The 20,901-nt window shown below is 39.3% G+C and overlaps 1 protein-coding gene across 14 annotated transcripts in view; it reads right to left on the bottom strand.

Moving 5' to 3' along the window:
* Window positions 1-20,901, bottom strand: part of LOC103316922 (nuclear envelope phosphatase-regulatory subunit 1 homolog) — a 101,611-nt gene that overhangs the window by 71,459 nt on the left and 9,251 nt on the right. For 10 of the 14 annotated variants that reach the window (XR_004345264.1, XR_004345263.1, XR_004345260.1 and 7 more), the window contains one exon: window positions 7,489-7,560. The exons of 1 other annotated variant lie outside the window; for it this stretch is intronic. Coding sequence is in view for 7 of the 13 variants with exons in the window: in XM_031928021.1 (XP_031783881.1) it covers window positions 7,489-7,560 (72 nt within the window). In the remaining 6 variants the exon portion in view is untranslated. Of the gene's footprint in view, window positions 1-7,488; window positions 7,561-12,794; window positions 13,274-19,128; window positions 19,217-20,901 lie in introns of those variants that run through there. 3 more of the 14 variants (XR_004345262.1, XM_031928017.1, XM_032601875.1) reach the window with 3 other exon arrangements.

Here is a 20,901-nt window from a genome sequence, read left to right as displayed (position 1 = left end):
ATGCAAGGAAGATTAAAGAAATTCTACAAGAACAAGGAGAAATCCCGGAGTACCTGACTAATAGAGAAGACTACAGAAGAGGATCACTAGGAATTACTGCAAGGTTCAGGCTATGAAGTGATATAAGGAGCAATAAATATTGGAGGACAAAAGAAGAGAGGAAATGCAGGTTGTGTGGAAAATAAGTGGAAACGCTGAAACACATGGTAGAAGAATGCGAGGAAACGAAAATATCAGGGATGAAATGGCAAAAAGTATGCGGCGGAAGAAAGACACAGATAGGAAACCTAAGCAAACTAATTTATAAAAGGAAAAACAAAGAAAATGGGCAGGAGGAAGGATAAACATAGGACAAGAAACAGAAAGAAATTCAAAAAAGGCGCGCAAAAGCTTGTGACGAGACTCGAGTCTCGCACATGTAAATACGTGTGAAGGCGGCCGCAATAAACGCGGCATGCGCAGCGTGCGCGCGCGCGCGCGCAACATCCGCAGGGCGAGTTCGCACGAGCACGGAGCGCGACAGCCGGCAAGCGACTCAGTGGCGACGCGCCAGGCGGCGCACGCGGTGCGCTGTGAACGCACCTTATATATATATATATATACTAGTGAGGCTTCGCACCCCTGCTCGCTTCGCTCGCCAACCCCCCAATTTTATATTTATAAAAGTTTATAAGCTGATTTTAATATAAATAAACCCAATTATCTTTTTATGATAATCGATTAACGTTACGTATTAATATAGTTTATTATATATGCATTTTCAATAATCACGTAAAAATGAAAGAATTTTACGTTATTTGGTGGGGGGCCAAGTGGGGGGGGCGGCGGTGGGGGGAGTGTTGCCAAAATAATTATATAATATATATATATATATATATATATATATATATATATATATTCTTTTGGTTGCAATAAAGTTAGTTCACTATTGCTTAGCACAGAAACAGATGCGACAGACCAAAAAGGGTTAAGCTCTTTCACTGATCACAGTGTTCAGAAGAGAAATATTAACAGGTATTTATTTATATACTGTATATGTTATAAAATGTCCATTTTTTCTGGTCAATTTATCAAAATTTGAATGTATATTCTTTCAGTATCAGTTCAGATAATTCGCTAAGGTCGAGCAATATTTTCAAAAAATCCCTGGCAAATATTGATATCGATTCATTGAAATTCACAGCAGACAATCTACCAACGCTTAAGTTTCATCCATTCCAAGTTACTTTGGAATGGACGACATGAAATTATTGCTTTGAAAAGAAAAATAAAGTCAAGACGTATGAAGCTGTATCAATACAAGAAAAGAGTAACCGATGTTAAAACTTTAACTCGACACATGAAAAGTCATAAGTATTTAACTGAGAAAGTTTCTAAAATGCTTGAGGTAAGAACGAACGAGAATGAGCTTGAATATTTTATTTTGAATATATACTTGAAAAAAAATTGAAATACCAATAAATGTGAATTAAATTCTTTTTTGACACTTTCTGCGTGAAAGTCAGTTTTACACGCGCTGTCGTGTAAAAAATACGGTTCGATACATTTACGAAAAGGTGATTTTAACTCGTGCTTCGCTCATGCGCAAACATTTATATAAGGCTAAAATCACGTTCTCGCACTAGTATCGAAATCCACTATTATAAGTTTGATACAAAAGTACAAAGAATATTATTTACAATCATTTCTGCATAGTTATGTTTTTATCCCTACGGCTTTATACAGAAAATGATGAGTGAAAATAAATCAGATTTTAATTTATCCATGAGTGAATAATAATATCGATTTATTATATGTATTCGATATTATAATAATATACTTATATATAGATAATTATAGTGGCTACATTGTATGTAAAAAATGTATGTAATATTATACTTTAAGTAAGCATGTGTGATACATAAAATTGTATATATTTATAGTTTCTCGAATTTGATAGAGACTTGTGGATCAAAACAATTGATGTGAAAATAATAACACGCTCTTTAAATTTGAGATGAAAAGGTATACTATGTATACCGTCAAACTATTGATGTTTATTGAAAAGAAAAGAGTGTGATTACAAATGTATTGACTATGGAAAATTGGAGAGTATTAGAAGAGTGTCAGAGCACCGACGCGTTAACAAACGATATTGTTTAACGGTCGACACTGTGAGGCGAGTCCTAATACGAAAACTACGCAATACGAAAACTGAACAACACAAATCAGCGAAAGCGGCAGAAGACCGCTCGCGAAACAGGCGGTGAGAGACAGAGTAGGAGCGAGCGAGCGCGCGTTGTCATGGCAACCTCATTGGTGCCGTGCGGGCTAGCGAAATCTGTCCAATTTGAAATTAAGCTGACAAGCTTCTCGAACCTTCTCGCTCTCTCTCCGTATATCAAACTAATTTTCGAACAATAAACGAAATTCAGAACAAAAAAATATTGCTTCAATTATTTTCAAATTTAAAAAACAATATTTTAAACAATGAAATGTAACTGAAAGTTGCAAAAAATTGAGACTATGTTTAATAGTAAACATTGAGAAACTACCAAAATCTCTGATTAAACAAACATGCAGAACTATATTAGCATGTAATAAAGACAATGTATCAAGAACAAAAAATAGATTTTTATATTATACTCTTATTCTTATAAGAAATTATAGTTTGAAAAAATAAAAATAACATTAATAAGACACGAAATGAAAGAAGAATAAAAAAAAGTAAACAGAAGTTCTGCTGAAAATAAAAAATTATTGCAAAATTAAACTTGACAAAAAAATTAAATTTAATAAAAAACGCTTAAATCAAATAAATTCAAACAAATAATCAATTATTCAAATGATATTAATGCTGGAATATTGGAGGTTGATTTTGATGAAAATTTAATTACTGAGTCTTATCTGGGGAAAATGTATATCAATCTACATAATATTAAAATTCTTTATTCTGGAACACGATGTTTTCTGTAAACATCCCTATATTTCGTAAAAATATTCTGCAAAAATTTATTTTTCAACATTGAATGTAACCTTTGCATATAAACGCCTAAATTCATCTCAGAAAATGTAATTATTAAAGAATTTGTTTTTGTAAACATTAACAATAAACATTAGCAAAGTAGCGTACGTACGTACAAACATACGTATCTTTTATTTAAAAAAGAAAATCGTAATTTTTTTGATAGACTAATAGCACAAGTTAAGAAGTATAAAAATGCTAAATGAAAATTTCCGGATGTGGTCCAGATCAAATAATGCTGAGGATAATCATGATAAGAACTATTCAAACGATATGATATATGTACAAGTTTTTTGGTATATTTGGTGTTATATCTGATGCTCTTTTTTGTAGACGATATCTCGTCGATCAAGGAGTCATCCTGGCACCTGGACATCATCTACTAGAAGATATGAGTTTTTTCGGTATATTTGATTTATATGCGATGTTCCTCCTAGTAGACAATGTCCCGTCGTTCAGGGAGTATAGCTGTGAATGTATGTGTACTTGCACAGACGCATACACACCTATATACAAAAATCATTCATACATTTATAATTCAATACGCGCGCCGCGCCGCCGCTCACTCACTACTCCTACTCTTATTACAATTGCGCCGCTGCTCTCGCCGCTCGATATGTATAGATATACGCAGTGTGTTGCACGCTCTCCCCGTTTTCCTGCTACTGCCTGCTGCTGCTGCTGGCTGACTCGTGACGCTGCTGTTGTTGTGCTGCTGTGAGCTCAGCTGACCCGGAACGTTTAAATGAAGAGTGGGAGAGCGCGATATACTCGCGTAATATCTAAAATTTTATTTAGTAAATTTTAGTTTTTATTTTTCATAATTTTTTGCAATTTACTGCGGAGCTTGTACGGGGTGTTACAACTCCAAGAAGAATTAATCTCACTATTGCTTCAAGATGAAAACACGCTTTGTGTTTAAATAATTATTTTATAATAAGGAGGAATTTGCTTGATTTTTTTTATATTAATGATTTTGCTTATTTCTTTGCACAAGATGACTCGGATTAGATGAAAGAGAATCGTTAAACACTAAGCGGATTTTCATCTTGAAGCTACGGTGAGATTAATTCTCCTTGGAGTAATAAGAAATGATTGTTGCCAGTGTGCTGATTTTCAACACTTGGACTTTTTATAACTGATTTTACTACATTCATTAGCGTATATAGATAAAAGTACAGAAAAACTTTTGTAAGCTAGATATTTGATATACTCTTTAAGGATTTCATAACATTTGAGAGGAGAAATCATAATTATAATACTATTTCAACAGAAACTTTTATAATGGTACGGAAACGTACAACCACGTACCTAGTCGTGAATAAACTTACTTCACTATCCATAATTAAACTGCGTTAAAGTACTAATAATTTTTTCATCTGGGTTTATAGTGATCACGTGACAGCGCCTTACACCACTTTATTATTATGTCAATTTTAAAAAATTCTTATAATTTTAAACAACTTAGAACAAACATAATCATGGATACAACTTTTTTTCTGATTATCATCTGACAATCGTCGTATAATAATTAACCCATTAAGGCCCAAATGAACTGATCTTTGACGTTGATGATAATTGTTTACTGCTTTTTAAATAATAAATATCAGCATTTTCAAGGCATTATTTTTTATGTTTTTAAGGTCGCTCTATCGAATTCCGCCAAGAAATTAAAAAAAAAAGATATTTAACCTTACTTTTTAAAGAAAATTAAAGAAAAAAGACGATTTTTAAGAATTTTTTTTTTTATTTATGCATATTTTTGGACAAGAAAACATTTTTCTATTACCTCGAAACCTATTGAAAAAGTGTTCTTAATAGCAAAGGCATAATATCATGCCTAGAACTTTTTTTTTTCCAAGATGGCCATATCAAAAAGGCGCCTGAAGGGATTATTTTTTTTCGATATATGAATTTCAGTCTTAACAAATTCTCTTTAATATTTTTAAAGACAGAATAACATTTATGAGGGTTTTTGAGGTCGCTGATCACGATCCTGCCACCAGAATTGCAAATTTCAAGATAGCAGATCCAATATAGCGGTCATTTATAACCAAATTCGTTATTTCTTATCCAATCGGCCACGGGCTACTTGTATAGGGGTTTTTGGGGTCGCTGATCACGATCCTGATGTCAAAATTAAAAAATACAAGATAGCGGATCCAATATGGCTGTCAATTCTAGCCAAATTCGTTTTTTCTTATCGAATTGACATGGAATTTTATTTGTGAGAGTTTCCGAGGACGTTAATCTCATTTCTGACGTAGCAAATATGAACTACCTATATACCTCTCGAAGTTATGCTTGCGCATGTGATATATTATGTTTTCATACCTCAATGATCAAAATCGGGTCCACGTACAAAAACATGATGTGTAAACGATCAATTTTATTGATAAAAAACGGATTACTTTGCGTATGTTGCAATAATTAATTCCATTTGCATTTAACAACTTTATGTTATTCTATTGAATTTTTATGGGATTGGATCCGCCATCTTTAATTCTGTAAATCTGAAGTCAGGATCGTGATCAGCGTCCTCACAAAGTCCCACGAATAAAACTTCCATGCCAAATTCGATAAGAAAAAACAAATTAAGCTAGAAATGGCTACCATATTGGATCTGACATCTTGTATTTTTCAATTCTGATGTCAGGATGGTGATCATCGACCCCAAAAACTCCCATACAATTAGTCCGTGGTCAATTGGATAAGAAATAATGAATTTACCTACAAATAACCACCATATTGGATCCGCCATCTTGAAATTTGCAATTCTGATGGCAAGATCGTGATGAGCGACCTCAAAAATCCCCATAAATGTTATTCTGTCTTTAAAAATATAAACGAGAATTTGTTAAGACTGAAATTCATATATCGAAAAAAAAAATCCCTTCAGGCGCCATTTTGATATAGCCATCTTGGAATAAAAAATTTTTTCTAGGCATGATCTTGTGACAGTGCATATGCCCTCACAACAGCTCGGCATAAGCCCAGCACATACACGCGCGCGAAGCGCGCACACACACATACAAACACGCATTGCGACGACTATCAAGGCGGCAGGAGCCGCGCGTGAAGCATAGAAGTAGAATAGGAGAGAGAGGGGGGCAAAAGAAAAGCTCTCTCGACTCCCGACTCTGGTAGCAACCACACGTGGCCAGGAGCAACGGAAGTCGGCCAGCCGTCACAGCCGCTCATCTCCAAGGGCGCGGCTCTAGACCAGCCTGTCAGGCCGAGGGCAACGACATCGTGCCCAGGCTAAGGTAACCCAGTGCCTGCAGCTCTCGCCAACGCCACAAGGAAGAGTTTGATGGGCCGCCGACTAAACGGCGCTGACGAGGTGGAACCCAGGTCAACCAGCCCGTCCAACAGCGGCAACGCGACGTTCATCGGCAAACCCGTGAGTCTATCCTGTGTCGGCGAATAGCCCATCTCTCTCTCTCTCTCTCTCTCTCTCTCTCTCTCTCTCTCTCTCTCTCTTTCTCTCTCTCTCTCTCTCTCTCTCTCTCTCTCTCTCTCTCGATTAACTTGGCGCATGTCGCACCACGTGCAGAAAAGCACGAGCGAGTATATAGCTTAGTGTAGGGCCAAGGGCAAAGCCCGACTGTCGCGCATAGTGCACCGGCCGATCACGATGATCGTCTCGACGCACAACAAACGCACACACGATCGTACGTAGTGCATATTGTTATTTCGAGTGAATAAATGTTCTGAGGGCAGATGAAGCCCAAAGGTTCTCTTATCATAAATTATTAGAGTGTCATTATTGTGTATGCTGAAACCCTTGCTTCCATTTATAAATAAGCCGAGCACAGAAGGACTTCGCCACTCTCTGCGGTCCGCCAAGACGGAGATGCTGAGCAGCCGAGGCGAGTTCCTGGTCGTTACCCGACGATCCTTTTGTTAACGTGGTAGCCTTGCGCGTCGGTCCCTAAGCTCGGTGGGACATACTTATCCGATTTCGCGCTAGCAAGGCCACAACGTTACAATCTTATGCCTTTGCTATTAAAATCACTTTTTTAATAGGTTTCAAGATAATAGAAAAATATTTTCTTGGCCAAAAATATGCATAAATAAAAAAAATTATTAAAAATTGTCTTTTTTCTTTAATTTTCTTTATAAAGTAAGGTCAAATATCATTTTTTTTTAATTTCTTGGCGTAATCCGATAGAGCGACCTTAAAACATAAGAAATGATGCCTAGAAAATGCAAATGTTTATTATTTAAAAAGCAGTAAACAATCATAATTAACGTCAAAGATCAGTTCATTTGGGCCTTAATGGGTTAATTATTGCTATTGAAATTGCTATAATTTAGCCTACTCTAGAAACTATAAACCCTAAAATTAATCTAGAAACACAACATGATAGATTGTTAAGCTATGAATTTTACAGTTTTACAGGCAAAGCCACCCAACTAATATTATTTAATTGCAATAAATTATTTGCATTAAGAATATCATATTTTGTGTATATACTTACACCTCCAACGCAAAGTTGCAGGCTGTAAACTTGAAATAACTTCTGTCAGTCTTCTTTCAAAAGATTTTAGGTCTGTAAATACAATATAATTAGTAATTAAAAAATAAAATAATTTATAAACCAACAAAAAATAATTTAATTATATAAATTGAAAAAATGCAACTAGGTGGAAATTTATTTTAAAAATAATGATACGGCCTCTAAGGGCTGTAAATATTTTAATGAAATTTTATTTTTCTTCATCCCTGGGCCGAAAGTACGCGGGGAAAATATCCCTGACATCTTCGTCGTGTGAAAACTTCTCGCGAGCTTGCCAAATAAGTACCAGCATTTTAGATCGGCTTGGTGTAGTGTGGAACCACAGAGGCAGACTTTGGAGCATCTACAAGAAAGACTTCTCGAAGAAGAGGGGTATAGGGATGCAGAGGATGAGGAAACACCTGTTCTAGCAGTGACCTCCAGGAAGGTGACGAAGGGGAGCGGCTCAGCTTCATATAAACAAAATGACAACAAAACACGTAAGTCGAAGAGGACACACGTACAGTGCTATGTTTGTCAGGAGAGAGGACACTACGCGCGCGAATGCCCTCAAACAAACCCACCGAACGCGAATTCGAACGATAGCTGCGTACTGATGGCTTTTAAATGCGGCAACAAGTTGCGAGCAAGGTGACTTTGAGCCAGTCGATAATATTAAGAAACCGACACCGCAACAGAAGAAAGCAATGCTAGAGGTAGATCAGACCGAAGTCTGGCTTACCGACAGCTACGCATCAGCACATGTTACCCACAGAAGAGAGTGGTTCGTAGAGTATTGGTCGAGATGGGATGGCAGCACAGTCGTTCTCGAAGATACTCAAGAATGCAAAGTTAGATCGGTGAGGGCACGGTTCAAATCGAACGACTGATCAATGGATCATGGGAAAGCGCACGCATAGAAAATGTTCTTCACGTACCCGAAATAGGCAAAAATTTATACTCCATCGGCCAAGCTACGGCAAAAGGCATCTACTTTGAGGAAGAGAAAGTGAAGTTCGTACAGAAAAAGGAACTGATTGCGGTTGGAGTAAAGCAGAGCAACAGTGTCTATCGCATGCTCTTCCGCACAAAACCCAGGTGCAGGTGAAGTCAACATAGCAGAAGTCAATTTAAAGCTGTGGCACGAGAAACTGGGACATCTGCATGAACGAGCCCTCAGAGAAATTACCTCAAAGAAGATAGTGGAAGGAGTGGTTGTGAAAGCTGCAAGTTTGGTAAAGCTCACGAAATTCCTTTCAAGAAAGAAACGCAGAGAAACTCACAGCCTGATGAAATCATACACTCGGATGTGTGCGGTCCGATGAAAGATACATCATTAGGAGGAGCCAGATACTTTCTGACGTTCAAAGACGACGCATCTGGATATAGGCGAGTGTTCTTTCTACAACACAAAGCAGATGTGTACGAGAACTTTGTGCTTTTTGAACGTTGGTCAATAATAAGTTTGGCAGGCCTATGAAGGTGCTACGCAGCGACAATGGCACAGAGTACGTCAACGAACGAATGAAGAAGTATCTGCAAGCTCTGGACATCAGACAGGAGATCACAGCTCCCTACACCCCGGAGCAGAATGGCAAGGCTGAGAGAGACAACCGCAATATAGTGGAGTGTGCTCGTACTCTTCTATGTGCCAAGAAATTACCTGGATATCTCTGGGCCGAAGCAGTCAATGCAGCAGTGTACATACTGAACAGAGTATCTACATGCACGAAGGACTGAAGCAAGATCTCATATGAAATCTGGGAGAAAAAGAAGCCCAATTTAAGTTACGTGAGAGTTTTTGGCGCAGCTGCCTATCAGTATGAACCCAAACAGCTCACCGCCAAATTTCACAACAGATGCAAAAAGAAGATCTTGGTAGGATACCAAGAAAACTCGTCGAACTACAGACCCTACTACCCAGAGACCAAGAAGCTCTCGGTGTCTAAGCACGTAACTTTCAATGAAGGGCCCGAGAAGGAAGCAGTCATAGAGACGGAAGCGGAGGAGGAGATATTCGACCTTGTCGACGGTCCATAACCGGAGGGGGACGCAGACCCAGCTGGAGACAACGACGAAGAGGAGATGGCTGCCGCTGATGAGGATGCGTTAGTGGACGCCAACCATGCAGCACCAGCGAGAGCAGTATCACCTCCACGTGCCAGAGTTCTCAGGGACCGGAGACTGTGCAAAAAGCCAACCAGATATGCTGCGGATATATGCACATTAGTAACTCCAAAAACATTCCAGGAAGCAGTGCAGGGACCTGATGCAACAGGGTGGAAAAAGGCCATAAGAAAGGAGCTTGAAGCTCATCAAAAGAATAATACACGTTAATTGGTGAGTCGAACTCCTGGGATGAAGACCATCGGGTCAAATGGGTCTTCAAAGTAATCACTGATGGCAGCAATGACAACGTTATCCTAAAAGCACGGTTGTGTGCTTTGGGATACATGCAAGAAAAAGGTATCGACTACACCTTCGCTCTAGTCGTGAGGTACGACTCACGCGAATACTGATGCCGATCATAGCTCAAGAAGACCTAGAGATGCTGTCCTTCGACGTCAGCTCAGCTTTTCTACATGGGAAACTCGAGAAGAAGATATACATGAAGGTTCCAGAGGGCATCTATATAGAAGATAGCAGTAGTGAAAAAGAAAAGCGTAGTGTGTATGCTTGATAAAACGTTGTATGGGTTGAAACAAGCACCCAGGTGCTGGAATGTGTGTTTTAAAAAGTTTCTAAATAAATTTATGATCAAAGCATGCAATGCAGACCGCTATATTTTTGTAGGGCAGTATGAGTCGCATGATGTGTATCTAGCTCTATTTGTAGACGATGGACTGCTGGCTTTTAAGTCACAAAATGTACTGCAAGCGATCCTGTCCAGTCGAGATCGTAAACAAAAGTCCATGTTTATAAACCAGAGTGTGTATGTAAGAGATATAAACTCCTATTGGCCCTCATTATGTGAATTTTATAAATTTTATTAATTTAAAACAACTTCGAAAAAATATACTAAAGGTTAAAAATGTTTGATCATTATCACCTGATGATCAGCTGATTATCACTAGCATTTCATCGCATATAAACGCATATGTGTAACTATCAATTTAAATAAAAATAGTAAGCTGATATCACCTGATAATCAGCTGACGTTTTGGCACGATTATCGGCAGATTATCAGCTGATTATAAGCTAATAATCAGTTGATTGTCATCTGCTTTTTTTCAGTAGGGACGATATCGTTCAAACTTTGTTTACATGTTCAATTAAGTGTCATCTACATAGGCCCGGATTACTCAATACGCCAACTACGCCATGGCGTAGGGCGCCAGGTCTTTGGGGGGGGGGGGGGGGCATGAGCTTGGAAAAAAATTTTTGAAAACTATTTTTTTTTTAAATTTGAAATTTTTTCTTTGCCAAGACTTATAAATGACTTTTTTCTAAATTATAATAGTACACAAGAAATATGCAATACAAAATTTGGATAACCGTTATTCAAACATATTCTTTATTAATAAATATAAAGCCTAATGTCAATACAATGATTTTTATATTTTTACATTTTGTTTTTTAATTAGTTTTTATAGCAATACTTTCCTAGCTTTGGCGTGAGAAAACTCGATATTGGTTCGTAATCTATTTCCCTATTTAAGTCGGCTTCTATGTATAATAGAGCAAGAGCATTCATTCGATCATTTCCTTGAGTTGTTCGTAAATAATTTTTAATGCGTCGCAACGCAGAAAATGATCTCTCACCTGAACAATTGGACACCATCATGCATAAAAACATTGAAAGCGCAGTGTGCAAATTTGGATAAATGCTTATAGAAGTCATTGCTACAAATCATCTTGCACAAGTCAATTGCAGATCGTTTTACAATGTCGATAGACTTTAGATAAGATCCGAAATGTTGGCATTCTACAATCAAGTTATGATCTAAATCTTGAGAATAATAACTAATAAGCATATTTGCTTTTTCTTCTATGTCTATAGAATTCAAGTTGTGCAATCGTACTAGGAACCCAAATTTTTCATTTAGTTTTATATAAGAGTCATTTCGTTTTTTAAGTTGCGCTATTAAAGAATCTATAATAACATAAAAAACATTTATACGCAAATTATCTCTAGCTGAAATAATAGTATCCTCTGTATCTTCTCAATTAAACTGAGTCTTTCGCTTACGTTTTCTACAAATATCAGACTTATAAACTTCAATTTTGCATGTTTCTATTGCTTTCTTTTCATAATCATCAAATACATCAGGATCACGTTTCTGAGATACAAAATTGATCAAAGAATCATATGATTCGACAACAGTATTTAATTCCACTGAAGCAGACTGAAGCGTCTTACTCACCGCATTAAATCTGTTTAAAATATCGCTCCAAAATAAAGCAATAAAACAAAGCTCTAAAGTAGCAAGCGAATTGTATAAACCAAGATCTTCCGAGCGCGTTAATGATTTTTCATTTAAATCCTCTGCTATTTCGTGTAAAGTGGATACGATTTTAAGATACGACGTACGTAAGCCTTCACATGCAACGTGCCGTGCTGACCATCGCGTCTGTGAAAGGCTTTTGAGGGACTTGCTTTTTGATTTTAATGCTAACATTAAGATTGTTTGTAAGAACATAAGATATTTAAAAAAATTATGTAATTGTTGTAAAATGAAAAAAAAATTATACTGCTAGTGGACAACATTCAGCAGCATAAGTACCGACAAGATTGAGTGAGTGCGCTGAGCAGGGAACGTAGTCTGCAAGAGGATTAATATCTAATTTAAGTTCTTCTAAAGTTGATAATACTACTTCTGCTAGTTCCTCTGCTTTATGACCACAGTTTGCTATGAATTTAATGAAACGTTCTCTTGGAAAGCCGGTTTCATCTACGTATCGAATTACAAAACTTAATTGGTCTACGTGAGATAAATCAGGCGTGGAGTCAGTGCTAATTGAAAAATACTTAGCAGCTATGATGCTCGATACAATTTTTTGAGTGAGTTGTTTAGCCATAATTTCAATAAATTCGTTACTACCCACGGTACCATATAATTGAATGTGCTCTGCTGAAAAGGGATCGAATTTAGAAATAAGCTCTAAAACCATCATATAATTACCGTTGTGTAAAGAACCAAAACGTTCATCATCTCCTCTAAATGGTAACCCGCGTGATGATAATGCCTTAATAACTGCAATGACCCGATTTAATACATTTCGCTAATACTGTATCTCATCATTTATCTGTTTTCCTAACTGTGCATGAATATTTTTTTCGGACTTACCTGTTTAAAAAAGCAATGACGTTTAATTTATGTGTCTTACTTTCTTCGTGATCTTTAACAATATATATAAGCCAGCTGTAAGAACTTTTAATTCGCCGAATAGCTTGCAGGGCCCGCAAAATATCGCCATAGCACTTTTTGAATAAATCAGCCATGATCGAAGTTATGTACTACCATTAAGAAGAGTTCGAAAGAAAACGTTTTTGTTCATAGACCGATTTCAACTGTGTATCTCACGCTTCGACAATGAAAAATCAGCATTTATATTCTGTTGAAATCCTCGATCCAACAAAACATTGGTCGTTTTTTCATTGATAGTCCATTTCAAACATGTGTCACAAACACATTATTGCAAAATCTTATTTGGTTAATATTATTGAATTCGTCGGACGTTGTTGAAGGTTCCGCGGTCGCTATTGATAAACTAGATTCTTCAGATGCAGATTGTTCTTCGAAGTTTTCAATATTATTTGCAATACCTATATAAAAACAATATATAGAATAAGAATATAATATTTAACCCTCTTCACAAAAGGGTCATTATATAGATTTTATATATTCAGTTGCTTATATTTATTGACGTATGCCATAATGCCAAGGAAAATTAAATGACCATTGATAAATAATTAAATATAACCTTCATGATATAAAACAGATTTAACAATAAATGTGTACCTTTTCTTACTAAAAAATTATCAAGCTTTGGCAACGTAGTGATGTATTGCTTTTTTTCCTTTGCGAGTTTCTTATTTTGAGCTCCAGCGAATTTTTTTGGTTGATTTACAGACATTGTTGTTACTGTTTATTACAGTTATCTATATGATTCAATTTTTATACAAATAATACCTGTTAGAATATTTTTAGATATAGTGTTTTAATCTGTACTTACTCGCACATGAATTAATTGAATAAAATCTCAAATGAGAGGATTTCTGAAAGCTCTGATAAACAGTCATACCACTGGACATAACCTCTAATTCACGGATAAAAAGTTGATGTTTTCGTACGATGTTCTTAGCTTGAGTTGGCAGTAGGGTAGCGTTCGCGAGAGCAGTCGGTCGCGCATGCGCGATAGCACATTTTGCAAACCGTGTTTTCATTCAAATAAGTTTTTAAATATTTTTTATGTATTACGGTAATAAATTTAAAAAAAAACTAATTTATTTTAAAATCTGAATAGTCTTTATGATTTCATTTCTACATAATTATTTTACGCATATTTTTGCAAAACTTGCCGGATGGGTAGGTTTTATTTATATAAATATTTACCATGTATTATGAGAATTTGGGATTGATGGTTTATTATTTAAAATGGTATTATTGAAGTGAAAATAAAAATTAATATAAATAAAAACAGTAATCTGGGCCTGCCTGTACAACGTGGTATTTTTTTTACCCCTCAAGCGACATTATTTTTAGAGATATTGAATCTCGAAATTTTGTATTTTAACATGGGAAGCATATACCGAGTCCGAATTTTGAGGATGTTGAATTGGGAAGCGAGTTTTCTTAGAATATTTTTAAAAAACTAGTTTATGGTGTAAACTAGCAATACAAAACATGGAAAAAAAGTTGGATAGGGCAAACGAGGCTTTTTTTTAAGATACAACAATTCAAAGTTTTTATTCCATGCTATCAGTATATCTATATAGGTGCACAGGGTTTCTCACTCTTACAAGTTTTGAAAGTATTTTATACTCTAAACAATTTATATCACTATTCTAATGTTGGATACTATGAATTGTAAGGTTTTGACATTAGATAACACTGCATAATAATTTAAAAAAGGAATATTCTAATAAAAACCCTAATTGAGTACCACCGTAGTCTGTGAACTACCTTAATCGTGTGAAATAAAAATTTTGAAGCTCACAGCCAGAGCTTTGGTGTTATCATCTGGATTTATGAATTTTGATAATTTTATACAACTTTTAAAAAAATATTCAAGGTAACAGATTTTTTGATGATTATCGCCTGATTATCTCATATAAACGCAAATAGATAACTTTTAGCTTTAATTAAAATATTTAATGTTTTGCATAAAATTCATGTTCAGAACCTCTAACTGCGAAGGTATACATATTTTTTTTTTTTTTTTTTTTATTTAAATTAAATTTTATTAAATACCATATACATATGCCTTTGAAAGGCATCCTATAGAGGCAAACACAATTGCCTGTACATAGGGATGACATACATAAACATTAATACTAATAAACTTAAAACTACAATATAGAGTCAAGATAACGCAATCAACGATATCATGCCCTTATACATTTCAATAAAAAAAGTTAACAATATTAAAATATATAACATCCAAAATAATTATTTCCTATAAACATCTTTAGTTTTCTTTTAATAGAGACTTTACTTATTGATAGGTCTTTGAGATCATTCGGTAGAGTGTTAAATACACTCACAGCCACATAATAGCTACTTTTTTTGCTTACTGTTTTATCAATTTTAGGCAATGGTAGATTCTTGTTTCTTGTCTTATTTGTACTTCTTACATATCTGTCTCTTAACTCGTTATAATGATATACTATACACTCTAGTTCGAACATTTGCCTTATAGGTAGAGGTTGGTTCTGTGTTATATAACAGTTTTTATTTATAATTCTTTTGTATACCTTGAATTAAATTCAAATAATTGTTATAAGCCCCATCCCATGCAATTATACCATAGTTTGTAATACTTTGAAAGAAGGCATAATATAGTAACATTAGCGTTTTACTATCCATAACTTTCTTTAGCTTCGCAAAAATAAAGATTAAATATCTTGTTGATTTTATAATATAATTTATGTGCTTATTCCACTTTATGTTATAGTCTATTATTAATCCTAAATATCTATAACTGTCTACTCTATTTACTACATTATCACCAATTTTGATGTTTAAGGTGCTAGGCACACTATCACAGTAATTGCCATGTGCAATATATACGGTTTTGTTTACATTGAGCGATAATTTATTTAGGTTTAGCCATATTGCCCCTTACGAAGATATTCATTTAACCTTTCTTGTGCAGCTATCCATGAGTTATCACATGAAATGATAACTGTGTCATCTGCGTAAGATAATATAGTTTCATTTTACATATCCATCAATAGGTCATTAACGTATAATATAAAAAATAAAGGGCCAAATATGGTTCCTTGTAGAACCCCTATCGTAATTTCTTTGTACTCATTCTTGCAGTTACTTATTTTTACACATTGTTTCCTATTAGATAGATAGCTGATGAGTAATTTTAATGCTTCTCCTCTTACACCGTATCTTTCTAATTTGTCCAGCAGTATACTGTGATCTACAGTATCGAAGGCTTTAGCCAGGTCTAAGAACGCTGTTATAATCGGTTTACTTTTATCTAAGCTTCTATATATAATATTTGTTAAACAGTTAAGAGCATCTTTCGTTTGAAGGTCAAATTTTTTTTTTATAATAGGAACCCCTATTTTTGATAGCAGATTCGGAAAGAACAGGAAATTTTACGTCCGAAACGGTATTTCAAAATTTTTTTCATGACCTTCACAAGGTCATTTCAAGGTCAAATGTTAAGAAATACTGTAATTGCTATTTAATCGCATTTTCTGATAGAATAATCGTAGTTAATGTACTTTTATGATGAATATTAAAACCCAATGTGACAATGACCATGAAAATATTTACCTTGAAAACAAAATAATTCCCTAATTTCAGCGCTACCCAGGAACAACGACGTGGACATATTAAGATTATGTTCCCTTTGGGGTGCTTTTTTAACGTGAGTCCCCTTGCCTCTCTCTGGGGTGCTTGTTTACTGTGAGTCCCCTTGCCTCTCACTAGGATGGTTGTTTAACATTCGTTAACAAATTTTTAGTGGTCAAAAGTCAATTTTGAAGTAAACATGATAATTTTAAATATCTGAGTTCTAAATGGGAGTGGGAAATGGAACGTTAAAAATCAATGTTTTCAATTCATTCACGGTCGAAGCAGAGTCAAGTAAAAGTTTAACGTTTCAAAAGCGTAAAAAATGGTTAAACAATAAAGGTAGGATGTTAAAAAATACATTATTTAAGATAAAATATTAAACAGCATTTTGCTTTTGTAATATTAAAAAAAAATTTTAATAATTGTATTTGCCAAAGTGCATCACTTCCAGTTTAGATGTTTTTTTAAGTTGAATTTTTTTAATCTAATATGAATTGTAACGATTGTTCTCACGCTGTCTTCAATTTAAATCACAATGTCTTAACGTAAGAAAATAAGAAGTTACAAATTTGATTTAAAAATTATACAGTTTGAAAATTCCTCCTTTTTTTTGTTATCACTTTCTTATTTTGGTTTAGTTTCAATTTCAATAAAGAGTGAATGTAAATAAAATAGTTTTTCTTATTATAAACAAAATTTTCAACATGGGCGATTATCAATCCAATGAAATTGTTGATATGATAATGCTCTTAGGCGAAACCCAAAACAATGCCAGAGCCGCGGTGCGACTCTACGCTGAACGCTTTCCTCTAAGAAGGCGTCCTACTCACGACACATTACTCAGATTACTTCGAAGAGCTCGTGATAGACATGTGGGGACCCATCCTGGTCATCCCCGGAGTCACAGACGCAAGCAGCGTCTCGTCCCTCGACCAGACTTCAGTTGACCATCCGGCCACCGGCTTCCCGCGGCGCCACCTCCGAGCCACCACGATGCGTGGCGATCCGGCGACGCGCTCGAGCTTGCCCGCCATCGTTACGAGAGAGCATCTAGCGTTCGTTCAGGCAACACGCTCGAGAAGAGAGAGAACCCGTTTTATACTTCGTCAATAAATCGCATTTTAACTTAGACACGAGTCTACTCATTTCTACAACCTGCTGCGTTGCCTCAGATCCCGAATTAAGGAGCGCGAAACCCTCGTCGTTCCAAAGTGGTGACCCCGACATCGAGCAACAGCGGAGCAACATCAACCGACGCGCACGAGCGGCAGCCATTTTTGGAGCGTGGCGTCGCTTTCTTCGAAACATCGCATCGCAGCAGCATCTTCTCGAGCCACGGAGCTCATCTACAGCCCGGACCCGGGACCTTAGAAAACGTTTTTTTGCACCGGAGGAAAGGCCCATCTACAGCCACCGTCGGCGCGCCCGGCTTCTACGGCCATCTTCACCGAGGACAGCAGTCCAGCCCGGCTTATACGGCCAACCCCGAGGTCGCCCCGCACCAGCCCCTATACAGCGAACGTGCCGGGGTCGCACCTCCCGCTCACCGGCGTACAGCAGCGACAGCAGCCAGCCGCAACCTTCGTCCTGCAGCAACACCGACAAAGACGTAGGTCTCTCGGCAGCCAAGGTACAACACCTCTTTTCTTTTTCTGGAGACCACGCGCGACCCGCGAGTCGCTCCTTTCTTCGTGCGTCGCGCAGAGGCACTCCGTCGAGTCGCTCTCTTCTTTGCGGAGTGTTTTCTCCCGGTCGAAAAGAAAAAAGAAAAAGCTGTCGCAGGCGCATCGCCATCGTAGCCTCGCGCACGCCTTGAGCCGGCATTTTTACACCAACGACCATCACTCTTACGCTCGCACTAAGCACGCTCGCACCTCGCCGCCAAGGTCAAGGTCGCTCGAGCACGCGCTTCTCGCATACAAAACCGCAACGCGCGGCCATTTTGTTTTTTTTCTCTTCTCTCTCCTTCGTGCGCGCTCGCCGCCGAGCGTCTCGCGCCGCGATCGAGGCCGCTTAAGCCGCACGCTTCGCGTTTCGTCGCTACAGCGACACACGCCTCTCGTAACCCAGAAGGCAAAACAAAATTCGCTGGCATTTCTTTCTAAAAATACTCGTATAACGATTCAACGGCATCACTACGCGCTCGCCGTCGTGCATCTTTGTGCGCATTTCGCAGGCACGCGCGAGCCACACATTCGTATAGAACCGCTTCGCTGTAAGCGAGCGGCCATCTTTTTCATTTCTGCGTCGAGCAGCAACCGCGCGCGCTTCGCTGGCTCCGCTTAAACGCCTCGCGCCCCGCCAGGTGTCTCGCCAGACGCACCTCGCCGTGACACAGCGAGCGCAGCAAATAACCACGCGCTCGCGGGCACGCGCGGAGCTGCGAGCAGCTCGCCGCGCGCTGAATTTTTCGGGAAACTCCGAGGACTAATACATGATTCACACGCCGCCTCGCTCGTCAGCAGAAGCCACGCAGACCGAAGACCAGCGGTCCTCGTGTCAACAAGCGCGACCCGACCAACAACAAGGCAACATGTTTTCGGAGCAGTCGCTACAGAACGGCCCGCGCGCGAATCAACAACAACAACAACAGTTCGGCGCGTCTCTCGAACCGCCGGATAACCGTTATCCTAATTTCGACCTTCGCAACGATCAAAACGACAAGCGCGAAGTCGACGCTGCTTCGAAGTGCACGCTACCGCCGTATTGGACATTTAATCCGAGCCTTTGGTTCTCGCAAGCCGAATCGTCTTTTCGCTCCAACAGAGTCACCAGAGACGTCGCGAAGTACGACCTCATCGTGGCAGGCCTGCCGCAAGACGTCGCTCAGGAGGTTTCGGACGTTATCCTCAACCCTCCAGCAGAGCAGCGCTACGAGACTCTGAAAGCAGCCGTCCTGAAGCATCTCACCGTCTCCGCCGACCACAAGCTCCACCAGCTCCTCAACGAGGTCCAGCTCGGCGACAGGACGCCCTCGCAGCTCTTGCGCTACATGCGCCGCCTCGGAGGATCTGCAGTCTCCGACGAGGCCCTGCGCGTCAAATGGCTCGACCTTCTGCCATCACACACGAGCCGTCTCTGCAGAGTGCTCAAGGCACCAGCGCTAGACGAACTAGCTGCACTCGCAGACGAGCTCGTCCTCCCGAGCAGCCAGGTCTGCGCAACCTCACGTCCAGTCTCGCCAGTATCCAGCGGCGTCTCCTCAGGCAACGCCACACCTCAGCCAAACCAGGAGCTGACCTCGCTTCGCCTCGCCATGGCCCACATCTCGACGATGCTCCAGCAGCAGTCAATTACACTGCAGTCCATCGCGACCACGCTAGCAGCAGGCCAGCAGCAACAACAACGACAGCAGCCCATTCAACAACAGCAACAGCAGCAGCGTGGTCGCTCAGCCACGCGCTCGTCATCTCGCCAGCGGCAGACTCGCTCCACCTCGCCAGCAGCAAGCCCAGCATGGTGCTGGTATCACCAGCGCTTCGCGAGCGAGGCCACGCAATGCAGGCCTCCCTGCTCCTATCCAATGCCGGGAAACTAGAAGCGCCGCCGCACCCTCAGGCAGCTGCGGTTGGCGCCATCAACGAGCAACGCCTGCACGTCGTCGACCAAACCTCACGACTTAGGTTCCTGGTCGATACCGGCTCGGCAGTCTCATTGCTGCCCCGATCTTTCTTCTCACGACCGCTCCAACGCGCCCCACTGAAGCTCAGCGCAGCGAACTCCACTTCCATCGATACATACGGCGCTCATCGCATGGATCTGGACCTGCGCCTGCGCCGGCCTTTCAAGTGGCAATTCATCATCGCAGAAGTCGCAAACCCCATAATAGGCGCAGATTTCCTGGCGCACTTTGGGCTAGTCGTCGACATGCAGCGACGGCGCCTCATCGACCCCGACTCATCCCGCCACGCAATTGGCTCAATTCGTCCGACAGACACGCACTCGGTCGAAGTCGTCATCTCAGCGGACGTAGCTGAAGGAATCTTCGCCGAACTTCTCCGCAAATACAGCGACTTAGCGACCCCAGGAAGCACGATCATCGCCCTTCCGGGCCTCGACACTCAGCACCACATCGTCACCACCGGACCACCAGCAGCAGCCAAGGCTCGCCGTCTCCTTGGTCCTCGCCTCGAAGCTGCTAAGGCCGAATTCCGGATGCTGATGGAGATGGGGATTGTGAGACTGTCAGACAGCTCCTGGGCCAGTCCACTTCGTCTTGTATTAAAACCCGACGGCACGTACCGCATAACAGGCGACTACCGACAGCTGAACAGCCGCACCGTGCCAGATCGATACCCTCTTCCAATCATCGAAGATCTGTTGCTCAGCATTGGAGGAAATATTTTCTCAGTGATAGATCTAAAGAAGGCCTTCTACCAGTTGCCACTCGCACCAGAAGACGCGCACAAGACGG

Source organism: Nasonia vitripennis, assembly GCF_009193385.2.
Source record: "Nasonia vitripennis strain AsymCx chromosome 3 unlocalized genomic scaffold, Nvit_psr_1.1 chr3_random0014, whole genome shotgun sequence".
Taxonomy (NCBI): domain Eukaryota; kingdom Metazoa; phylum Arthropoda; class Insecta; order Hymenoptera; family Pteromalidae; genus Nasonia; species Nasonia vitripennis.
Note: the sequence above shows the minus strand (reverse complement) of the source record. Positions and strands in the feature narration are given on the sequence as shown.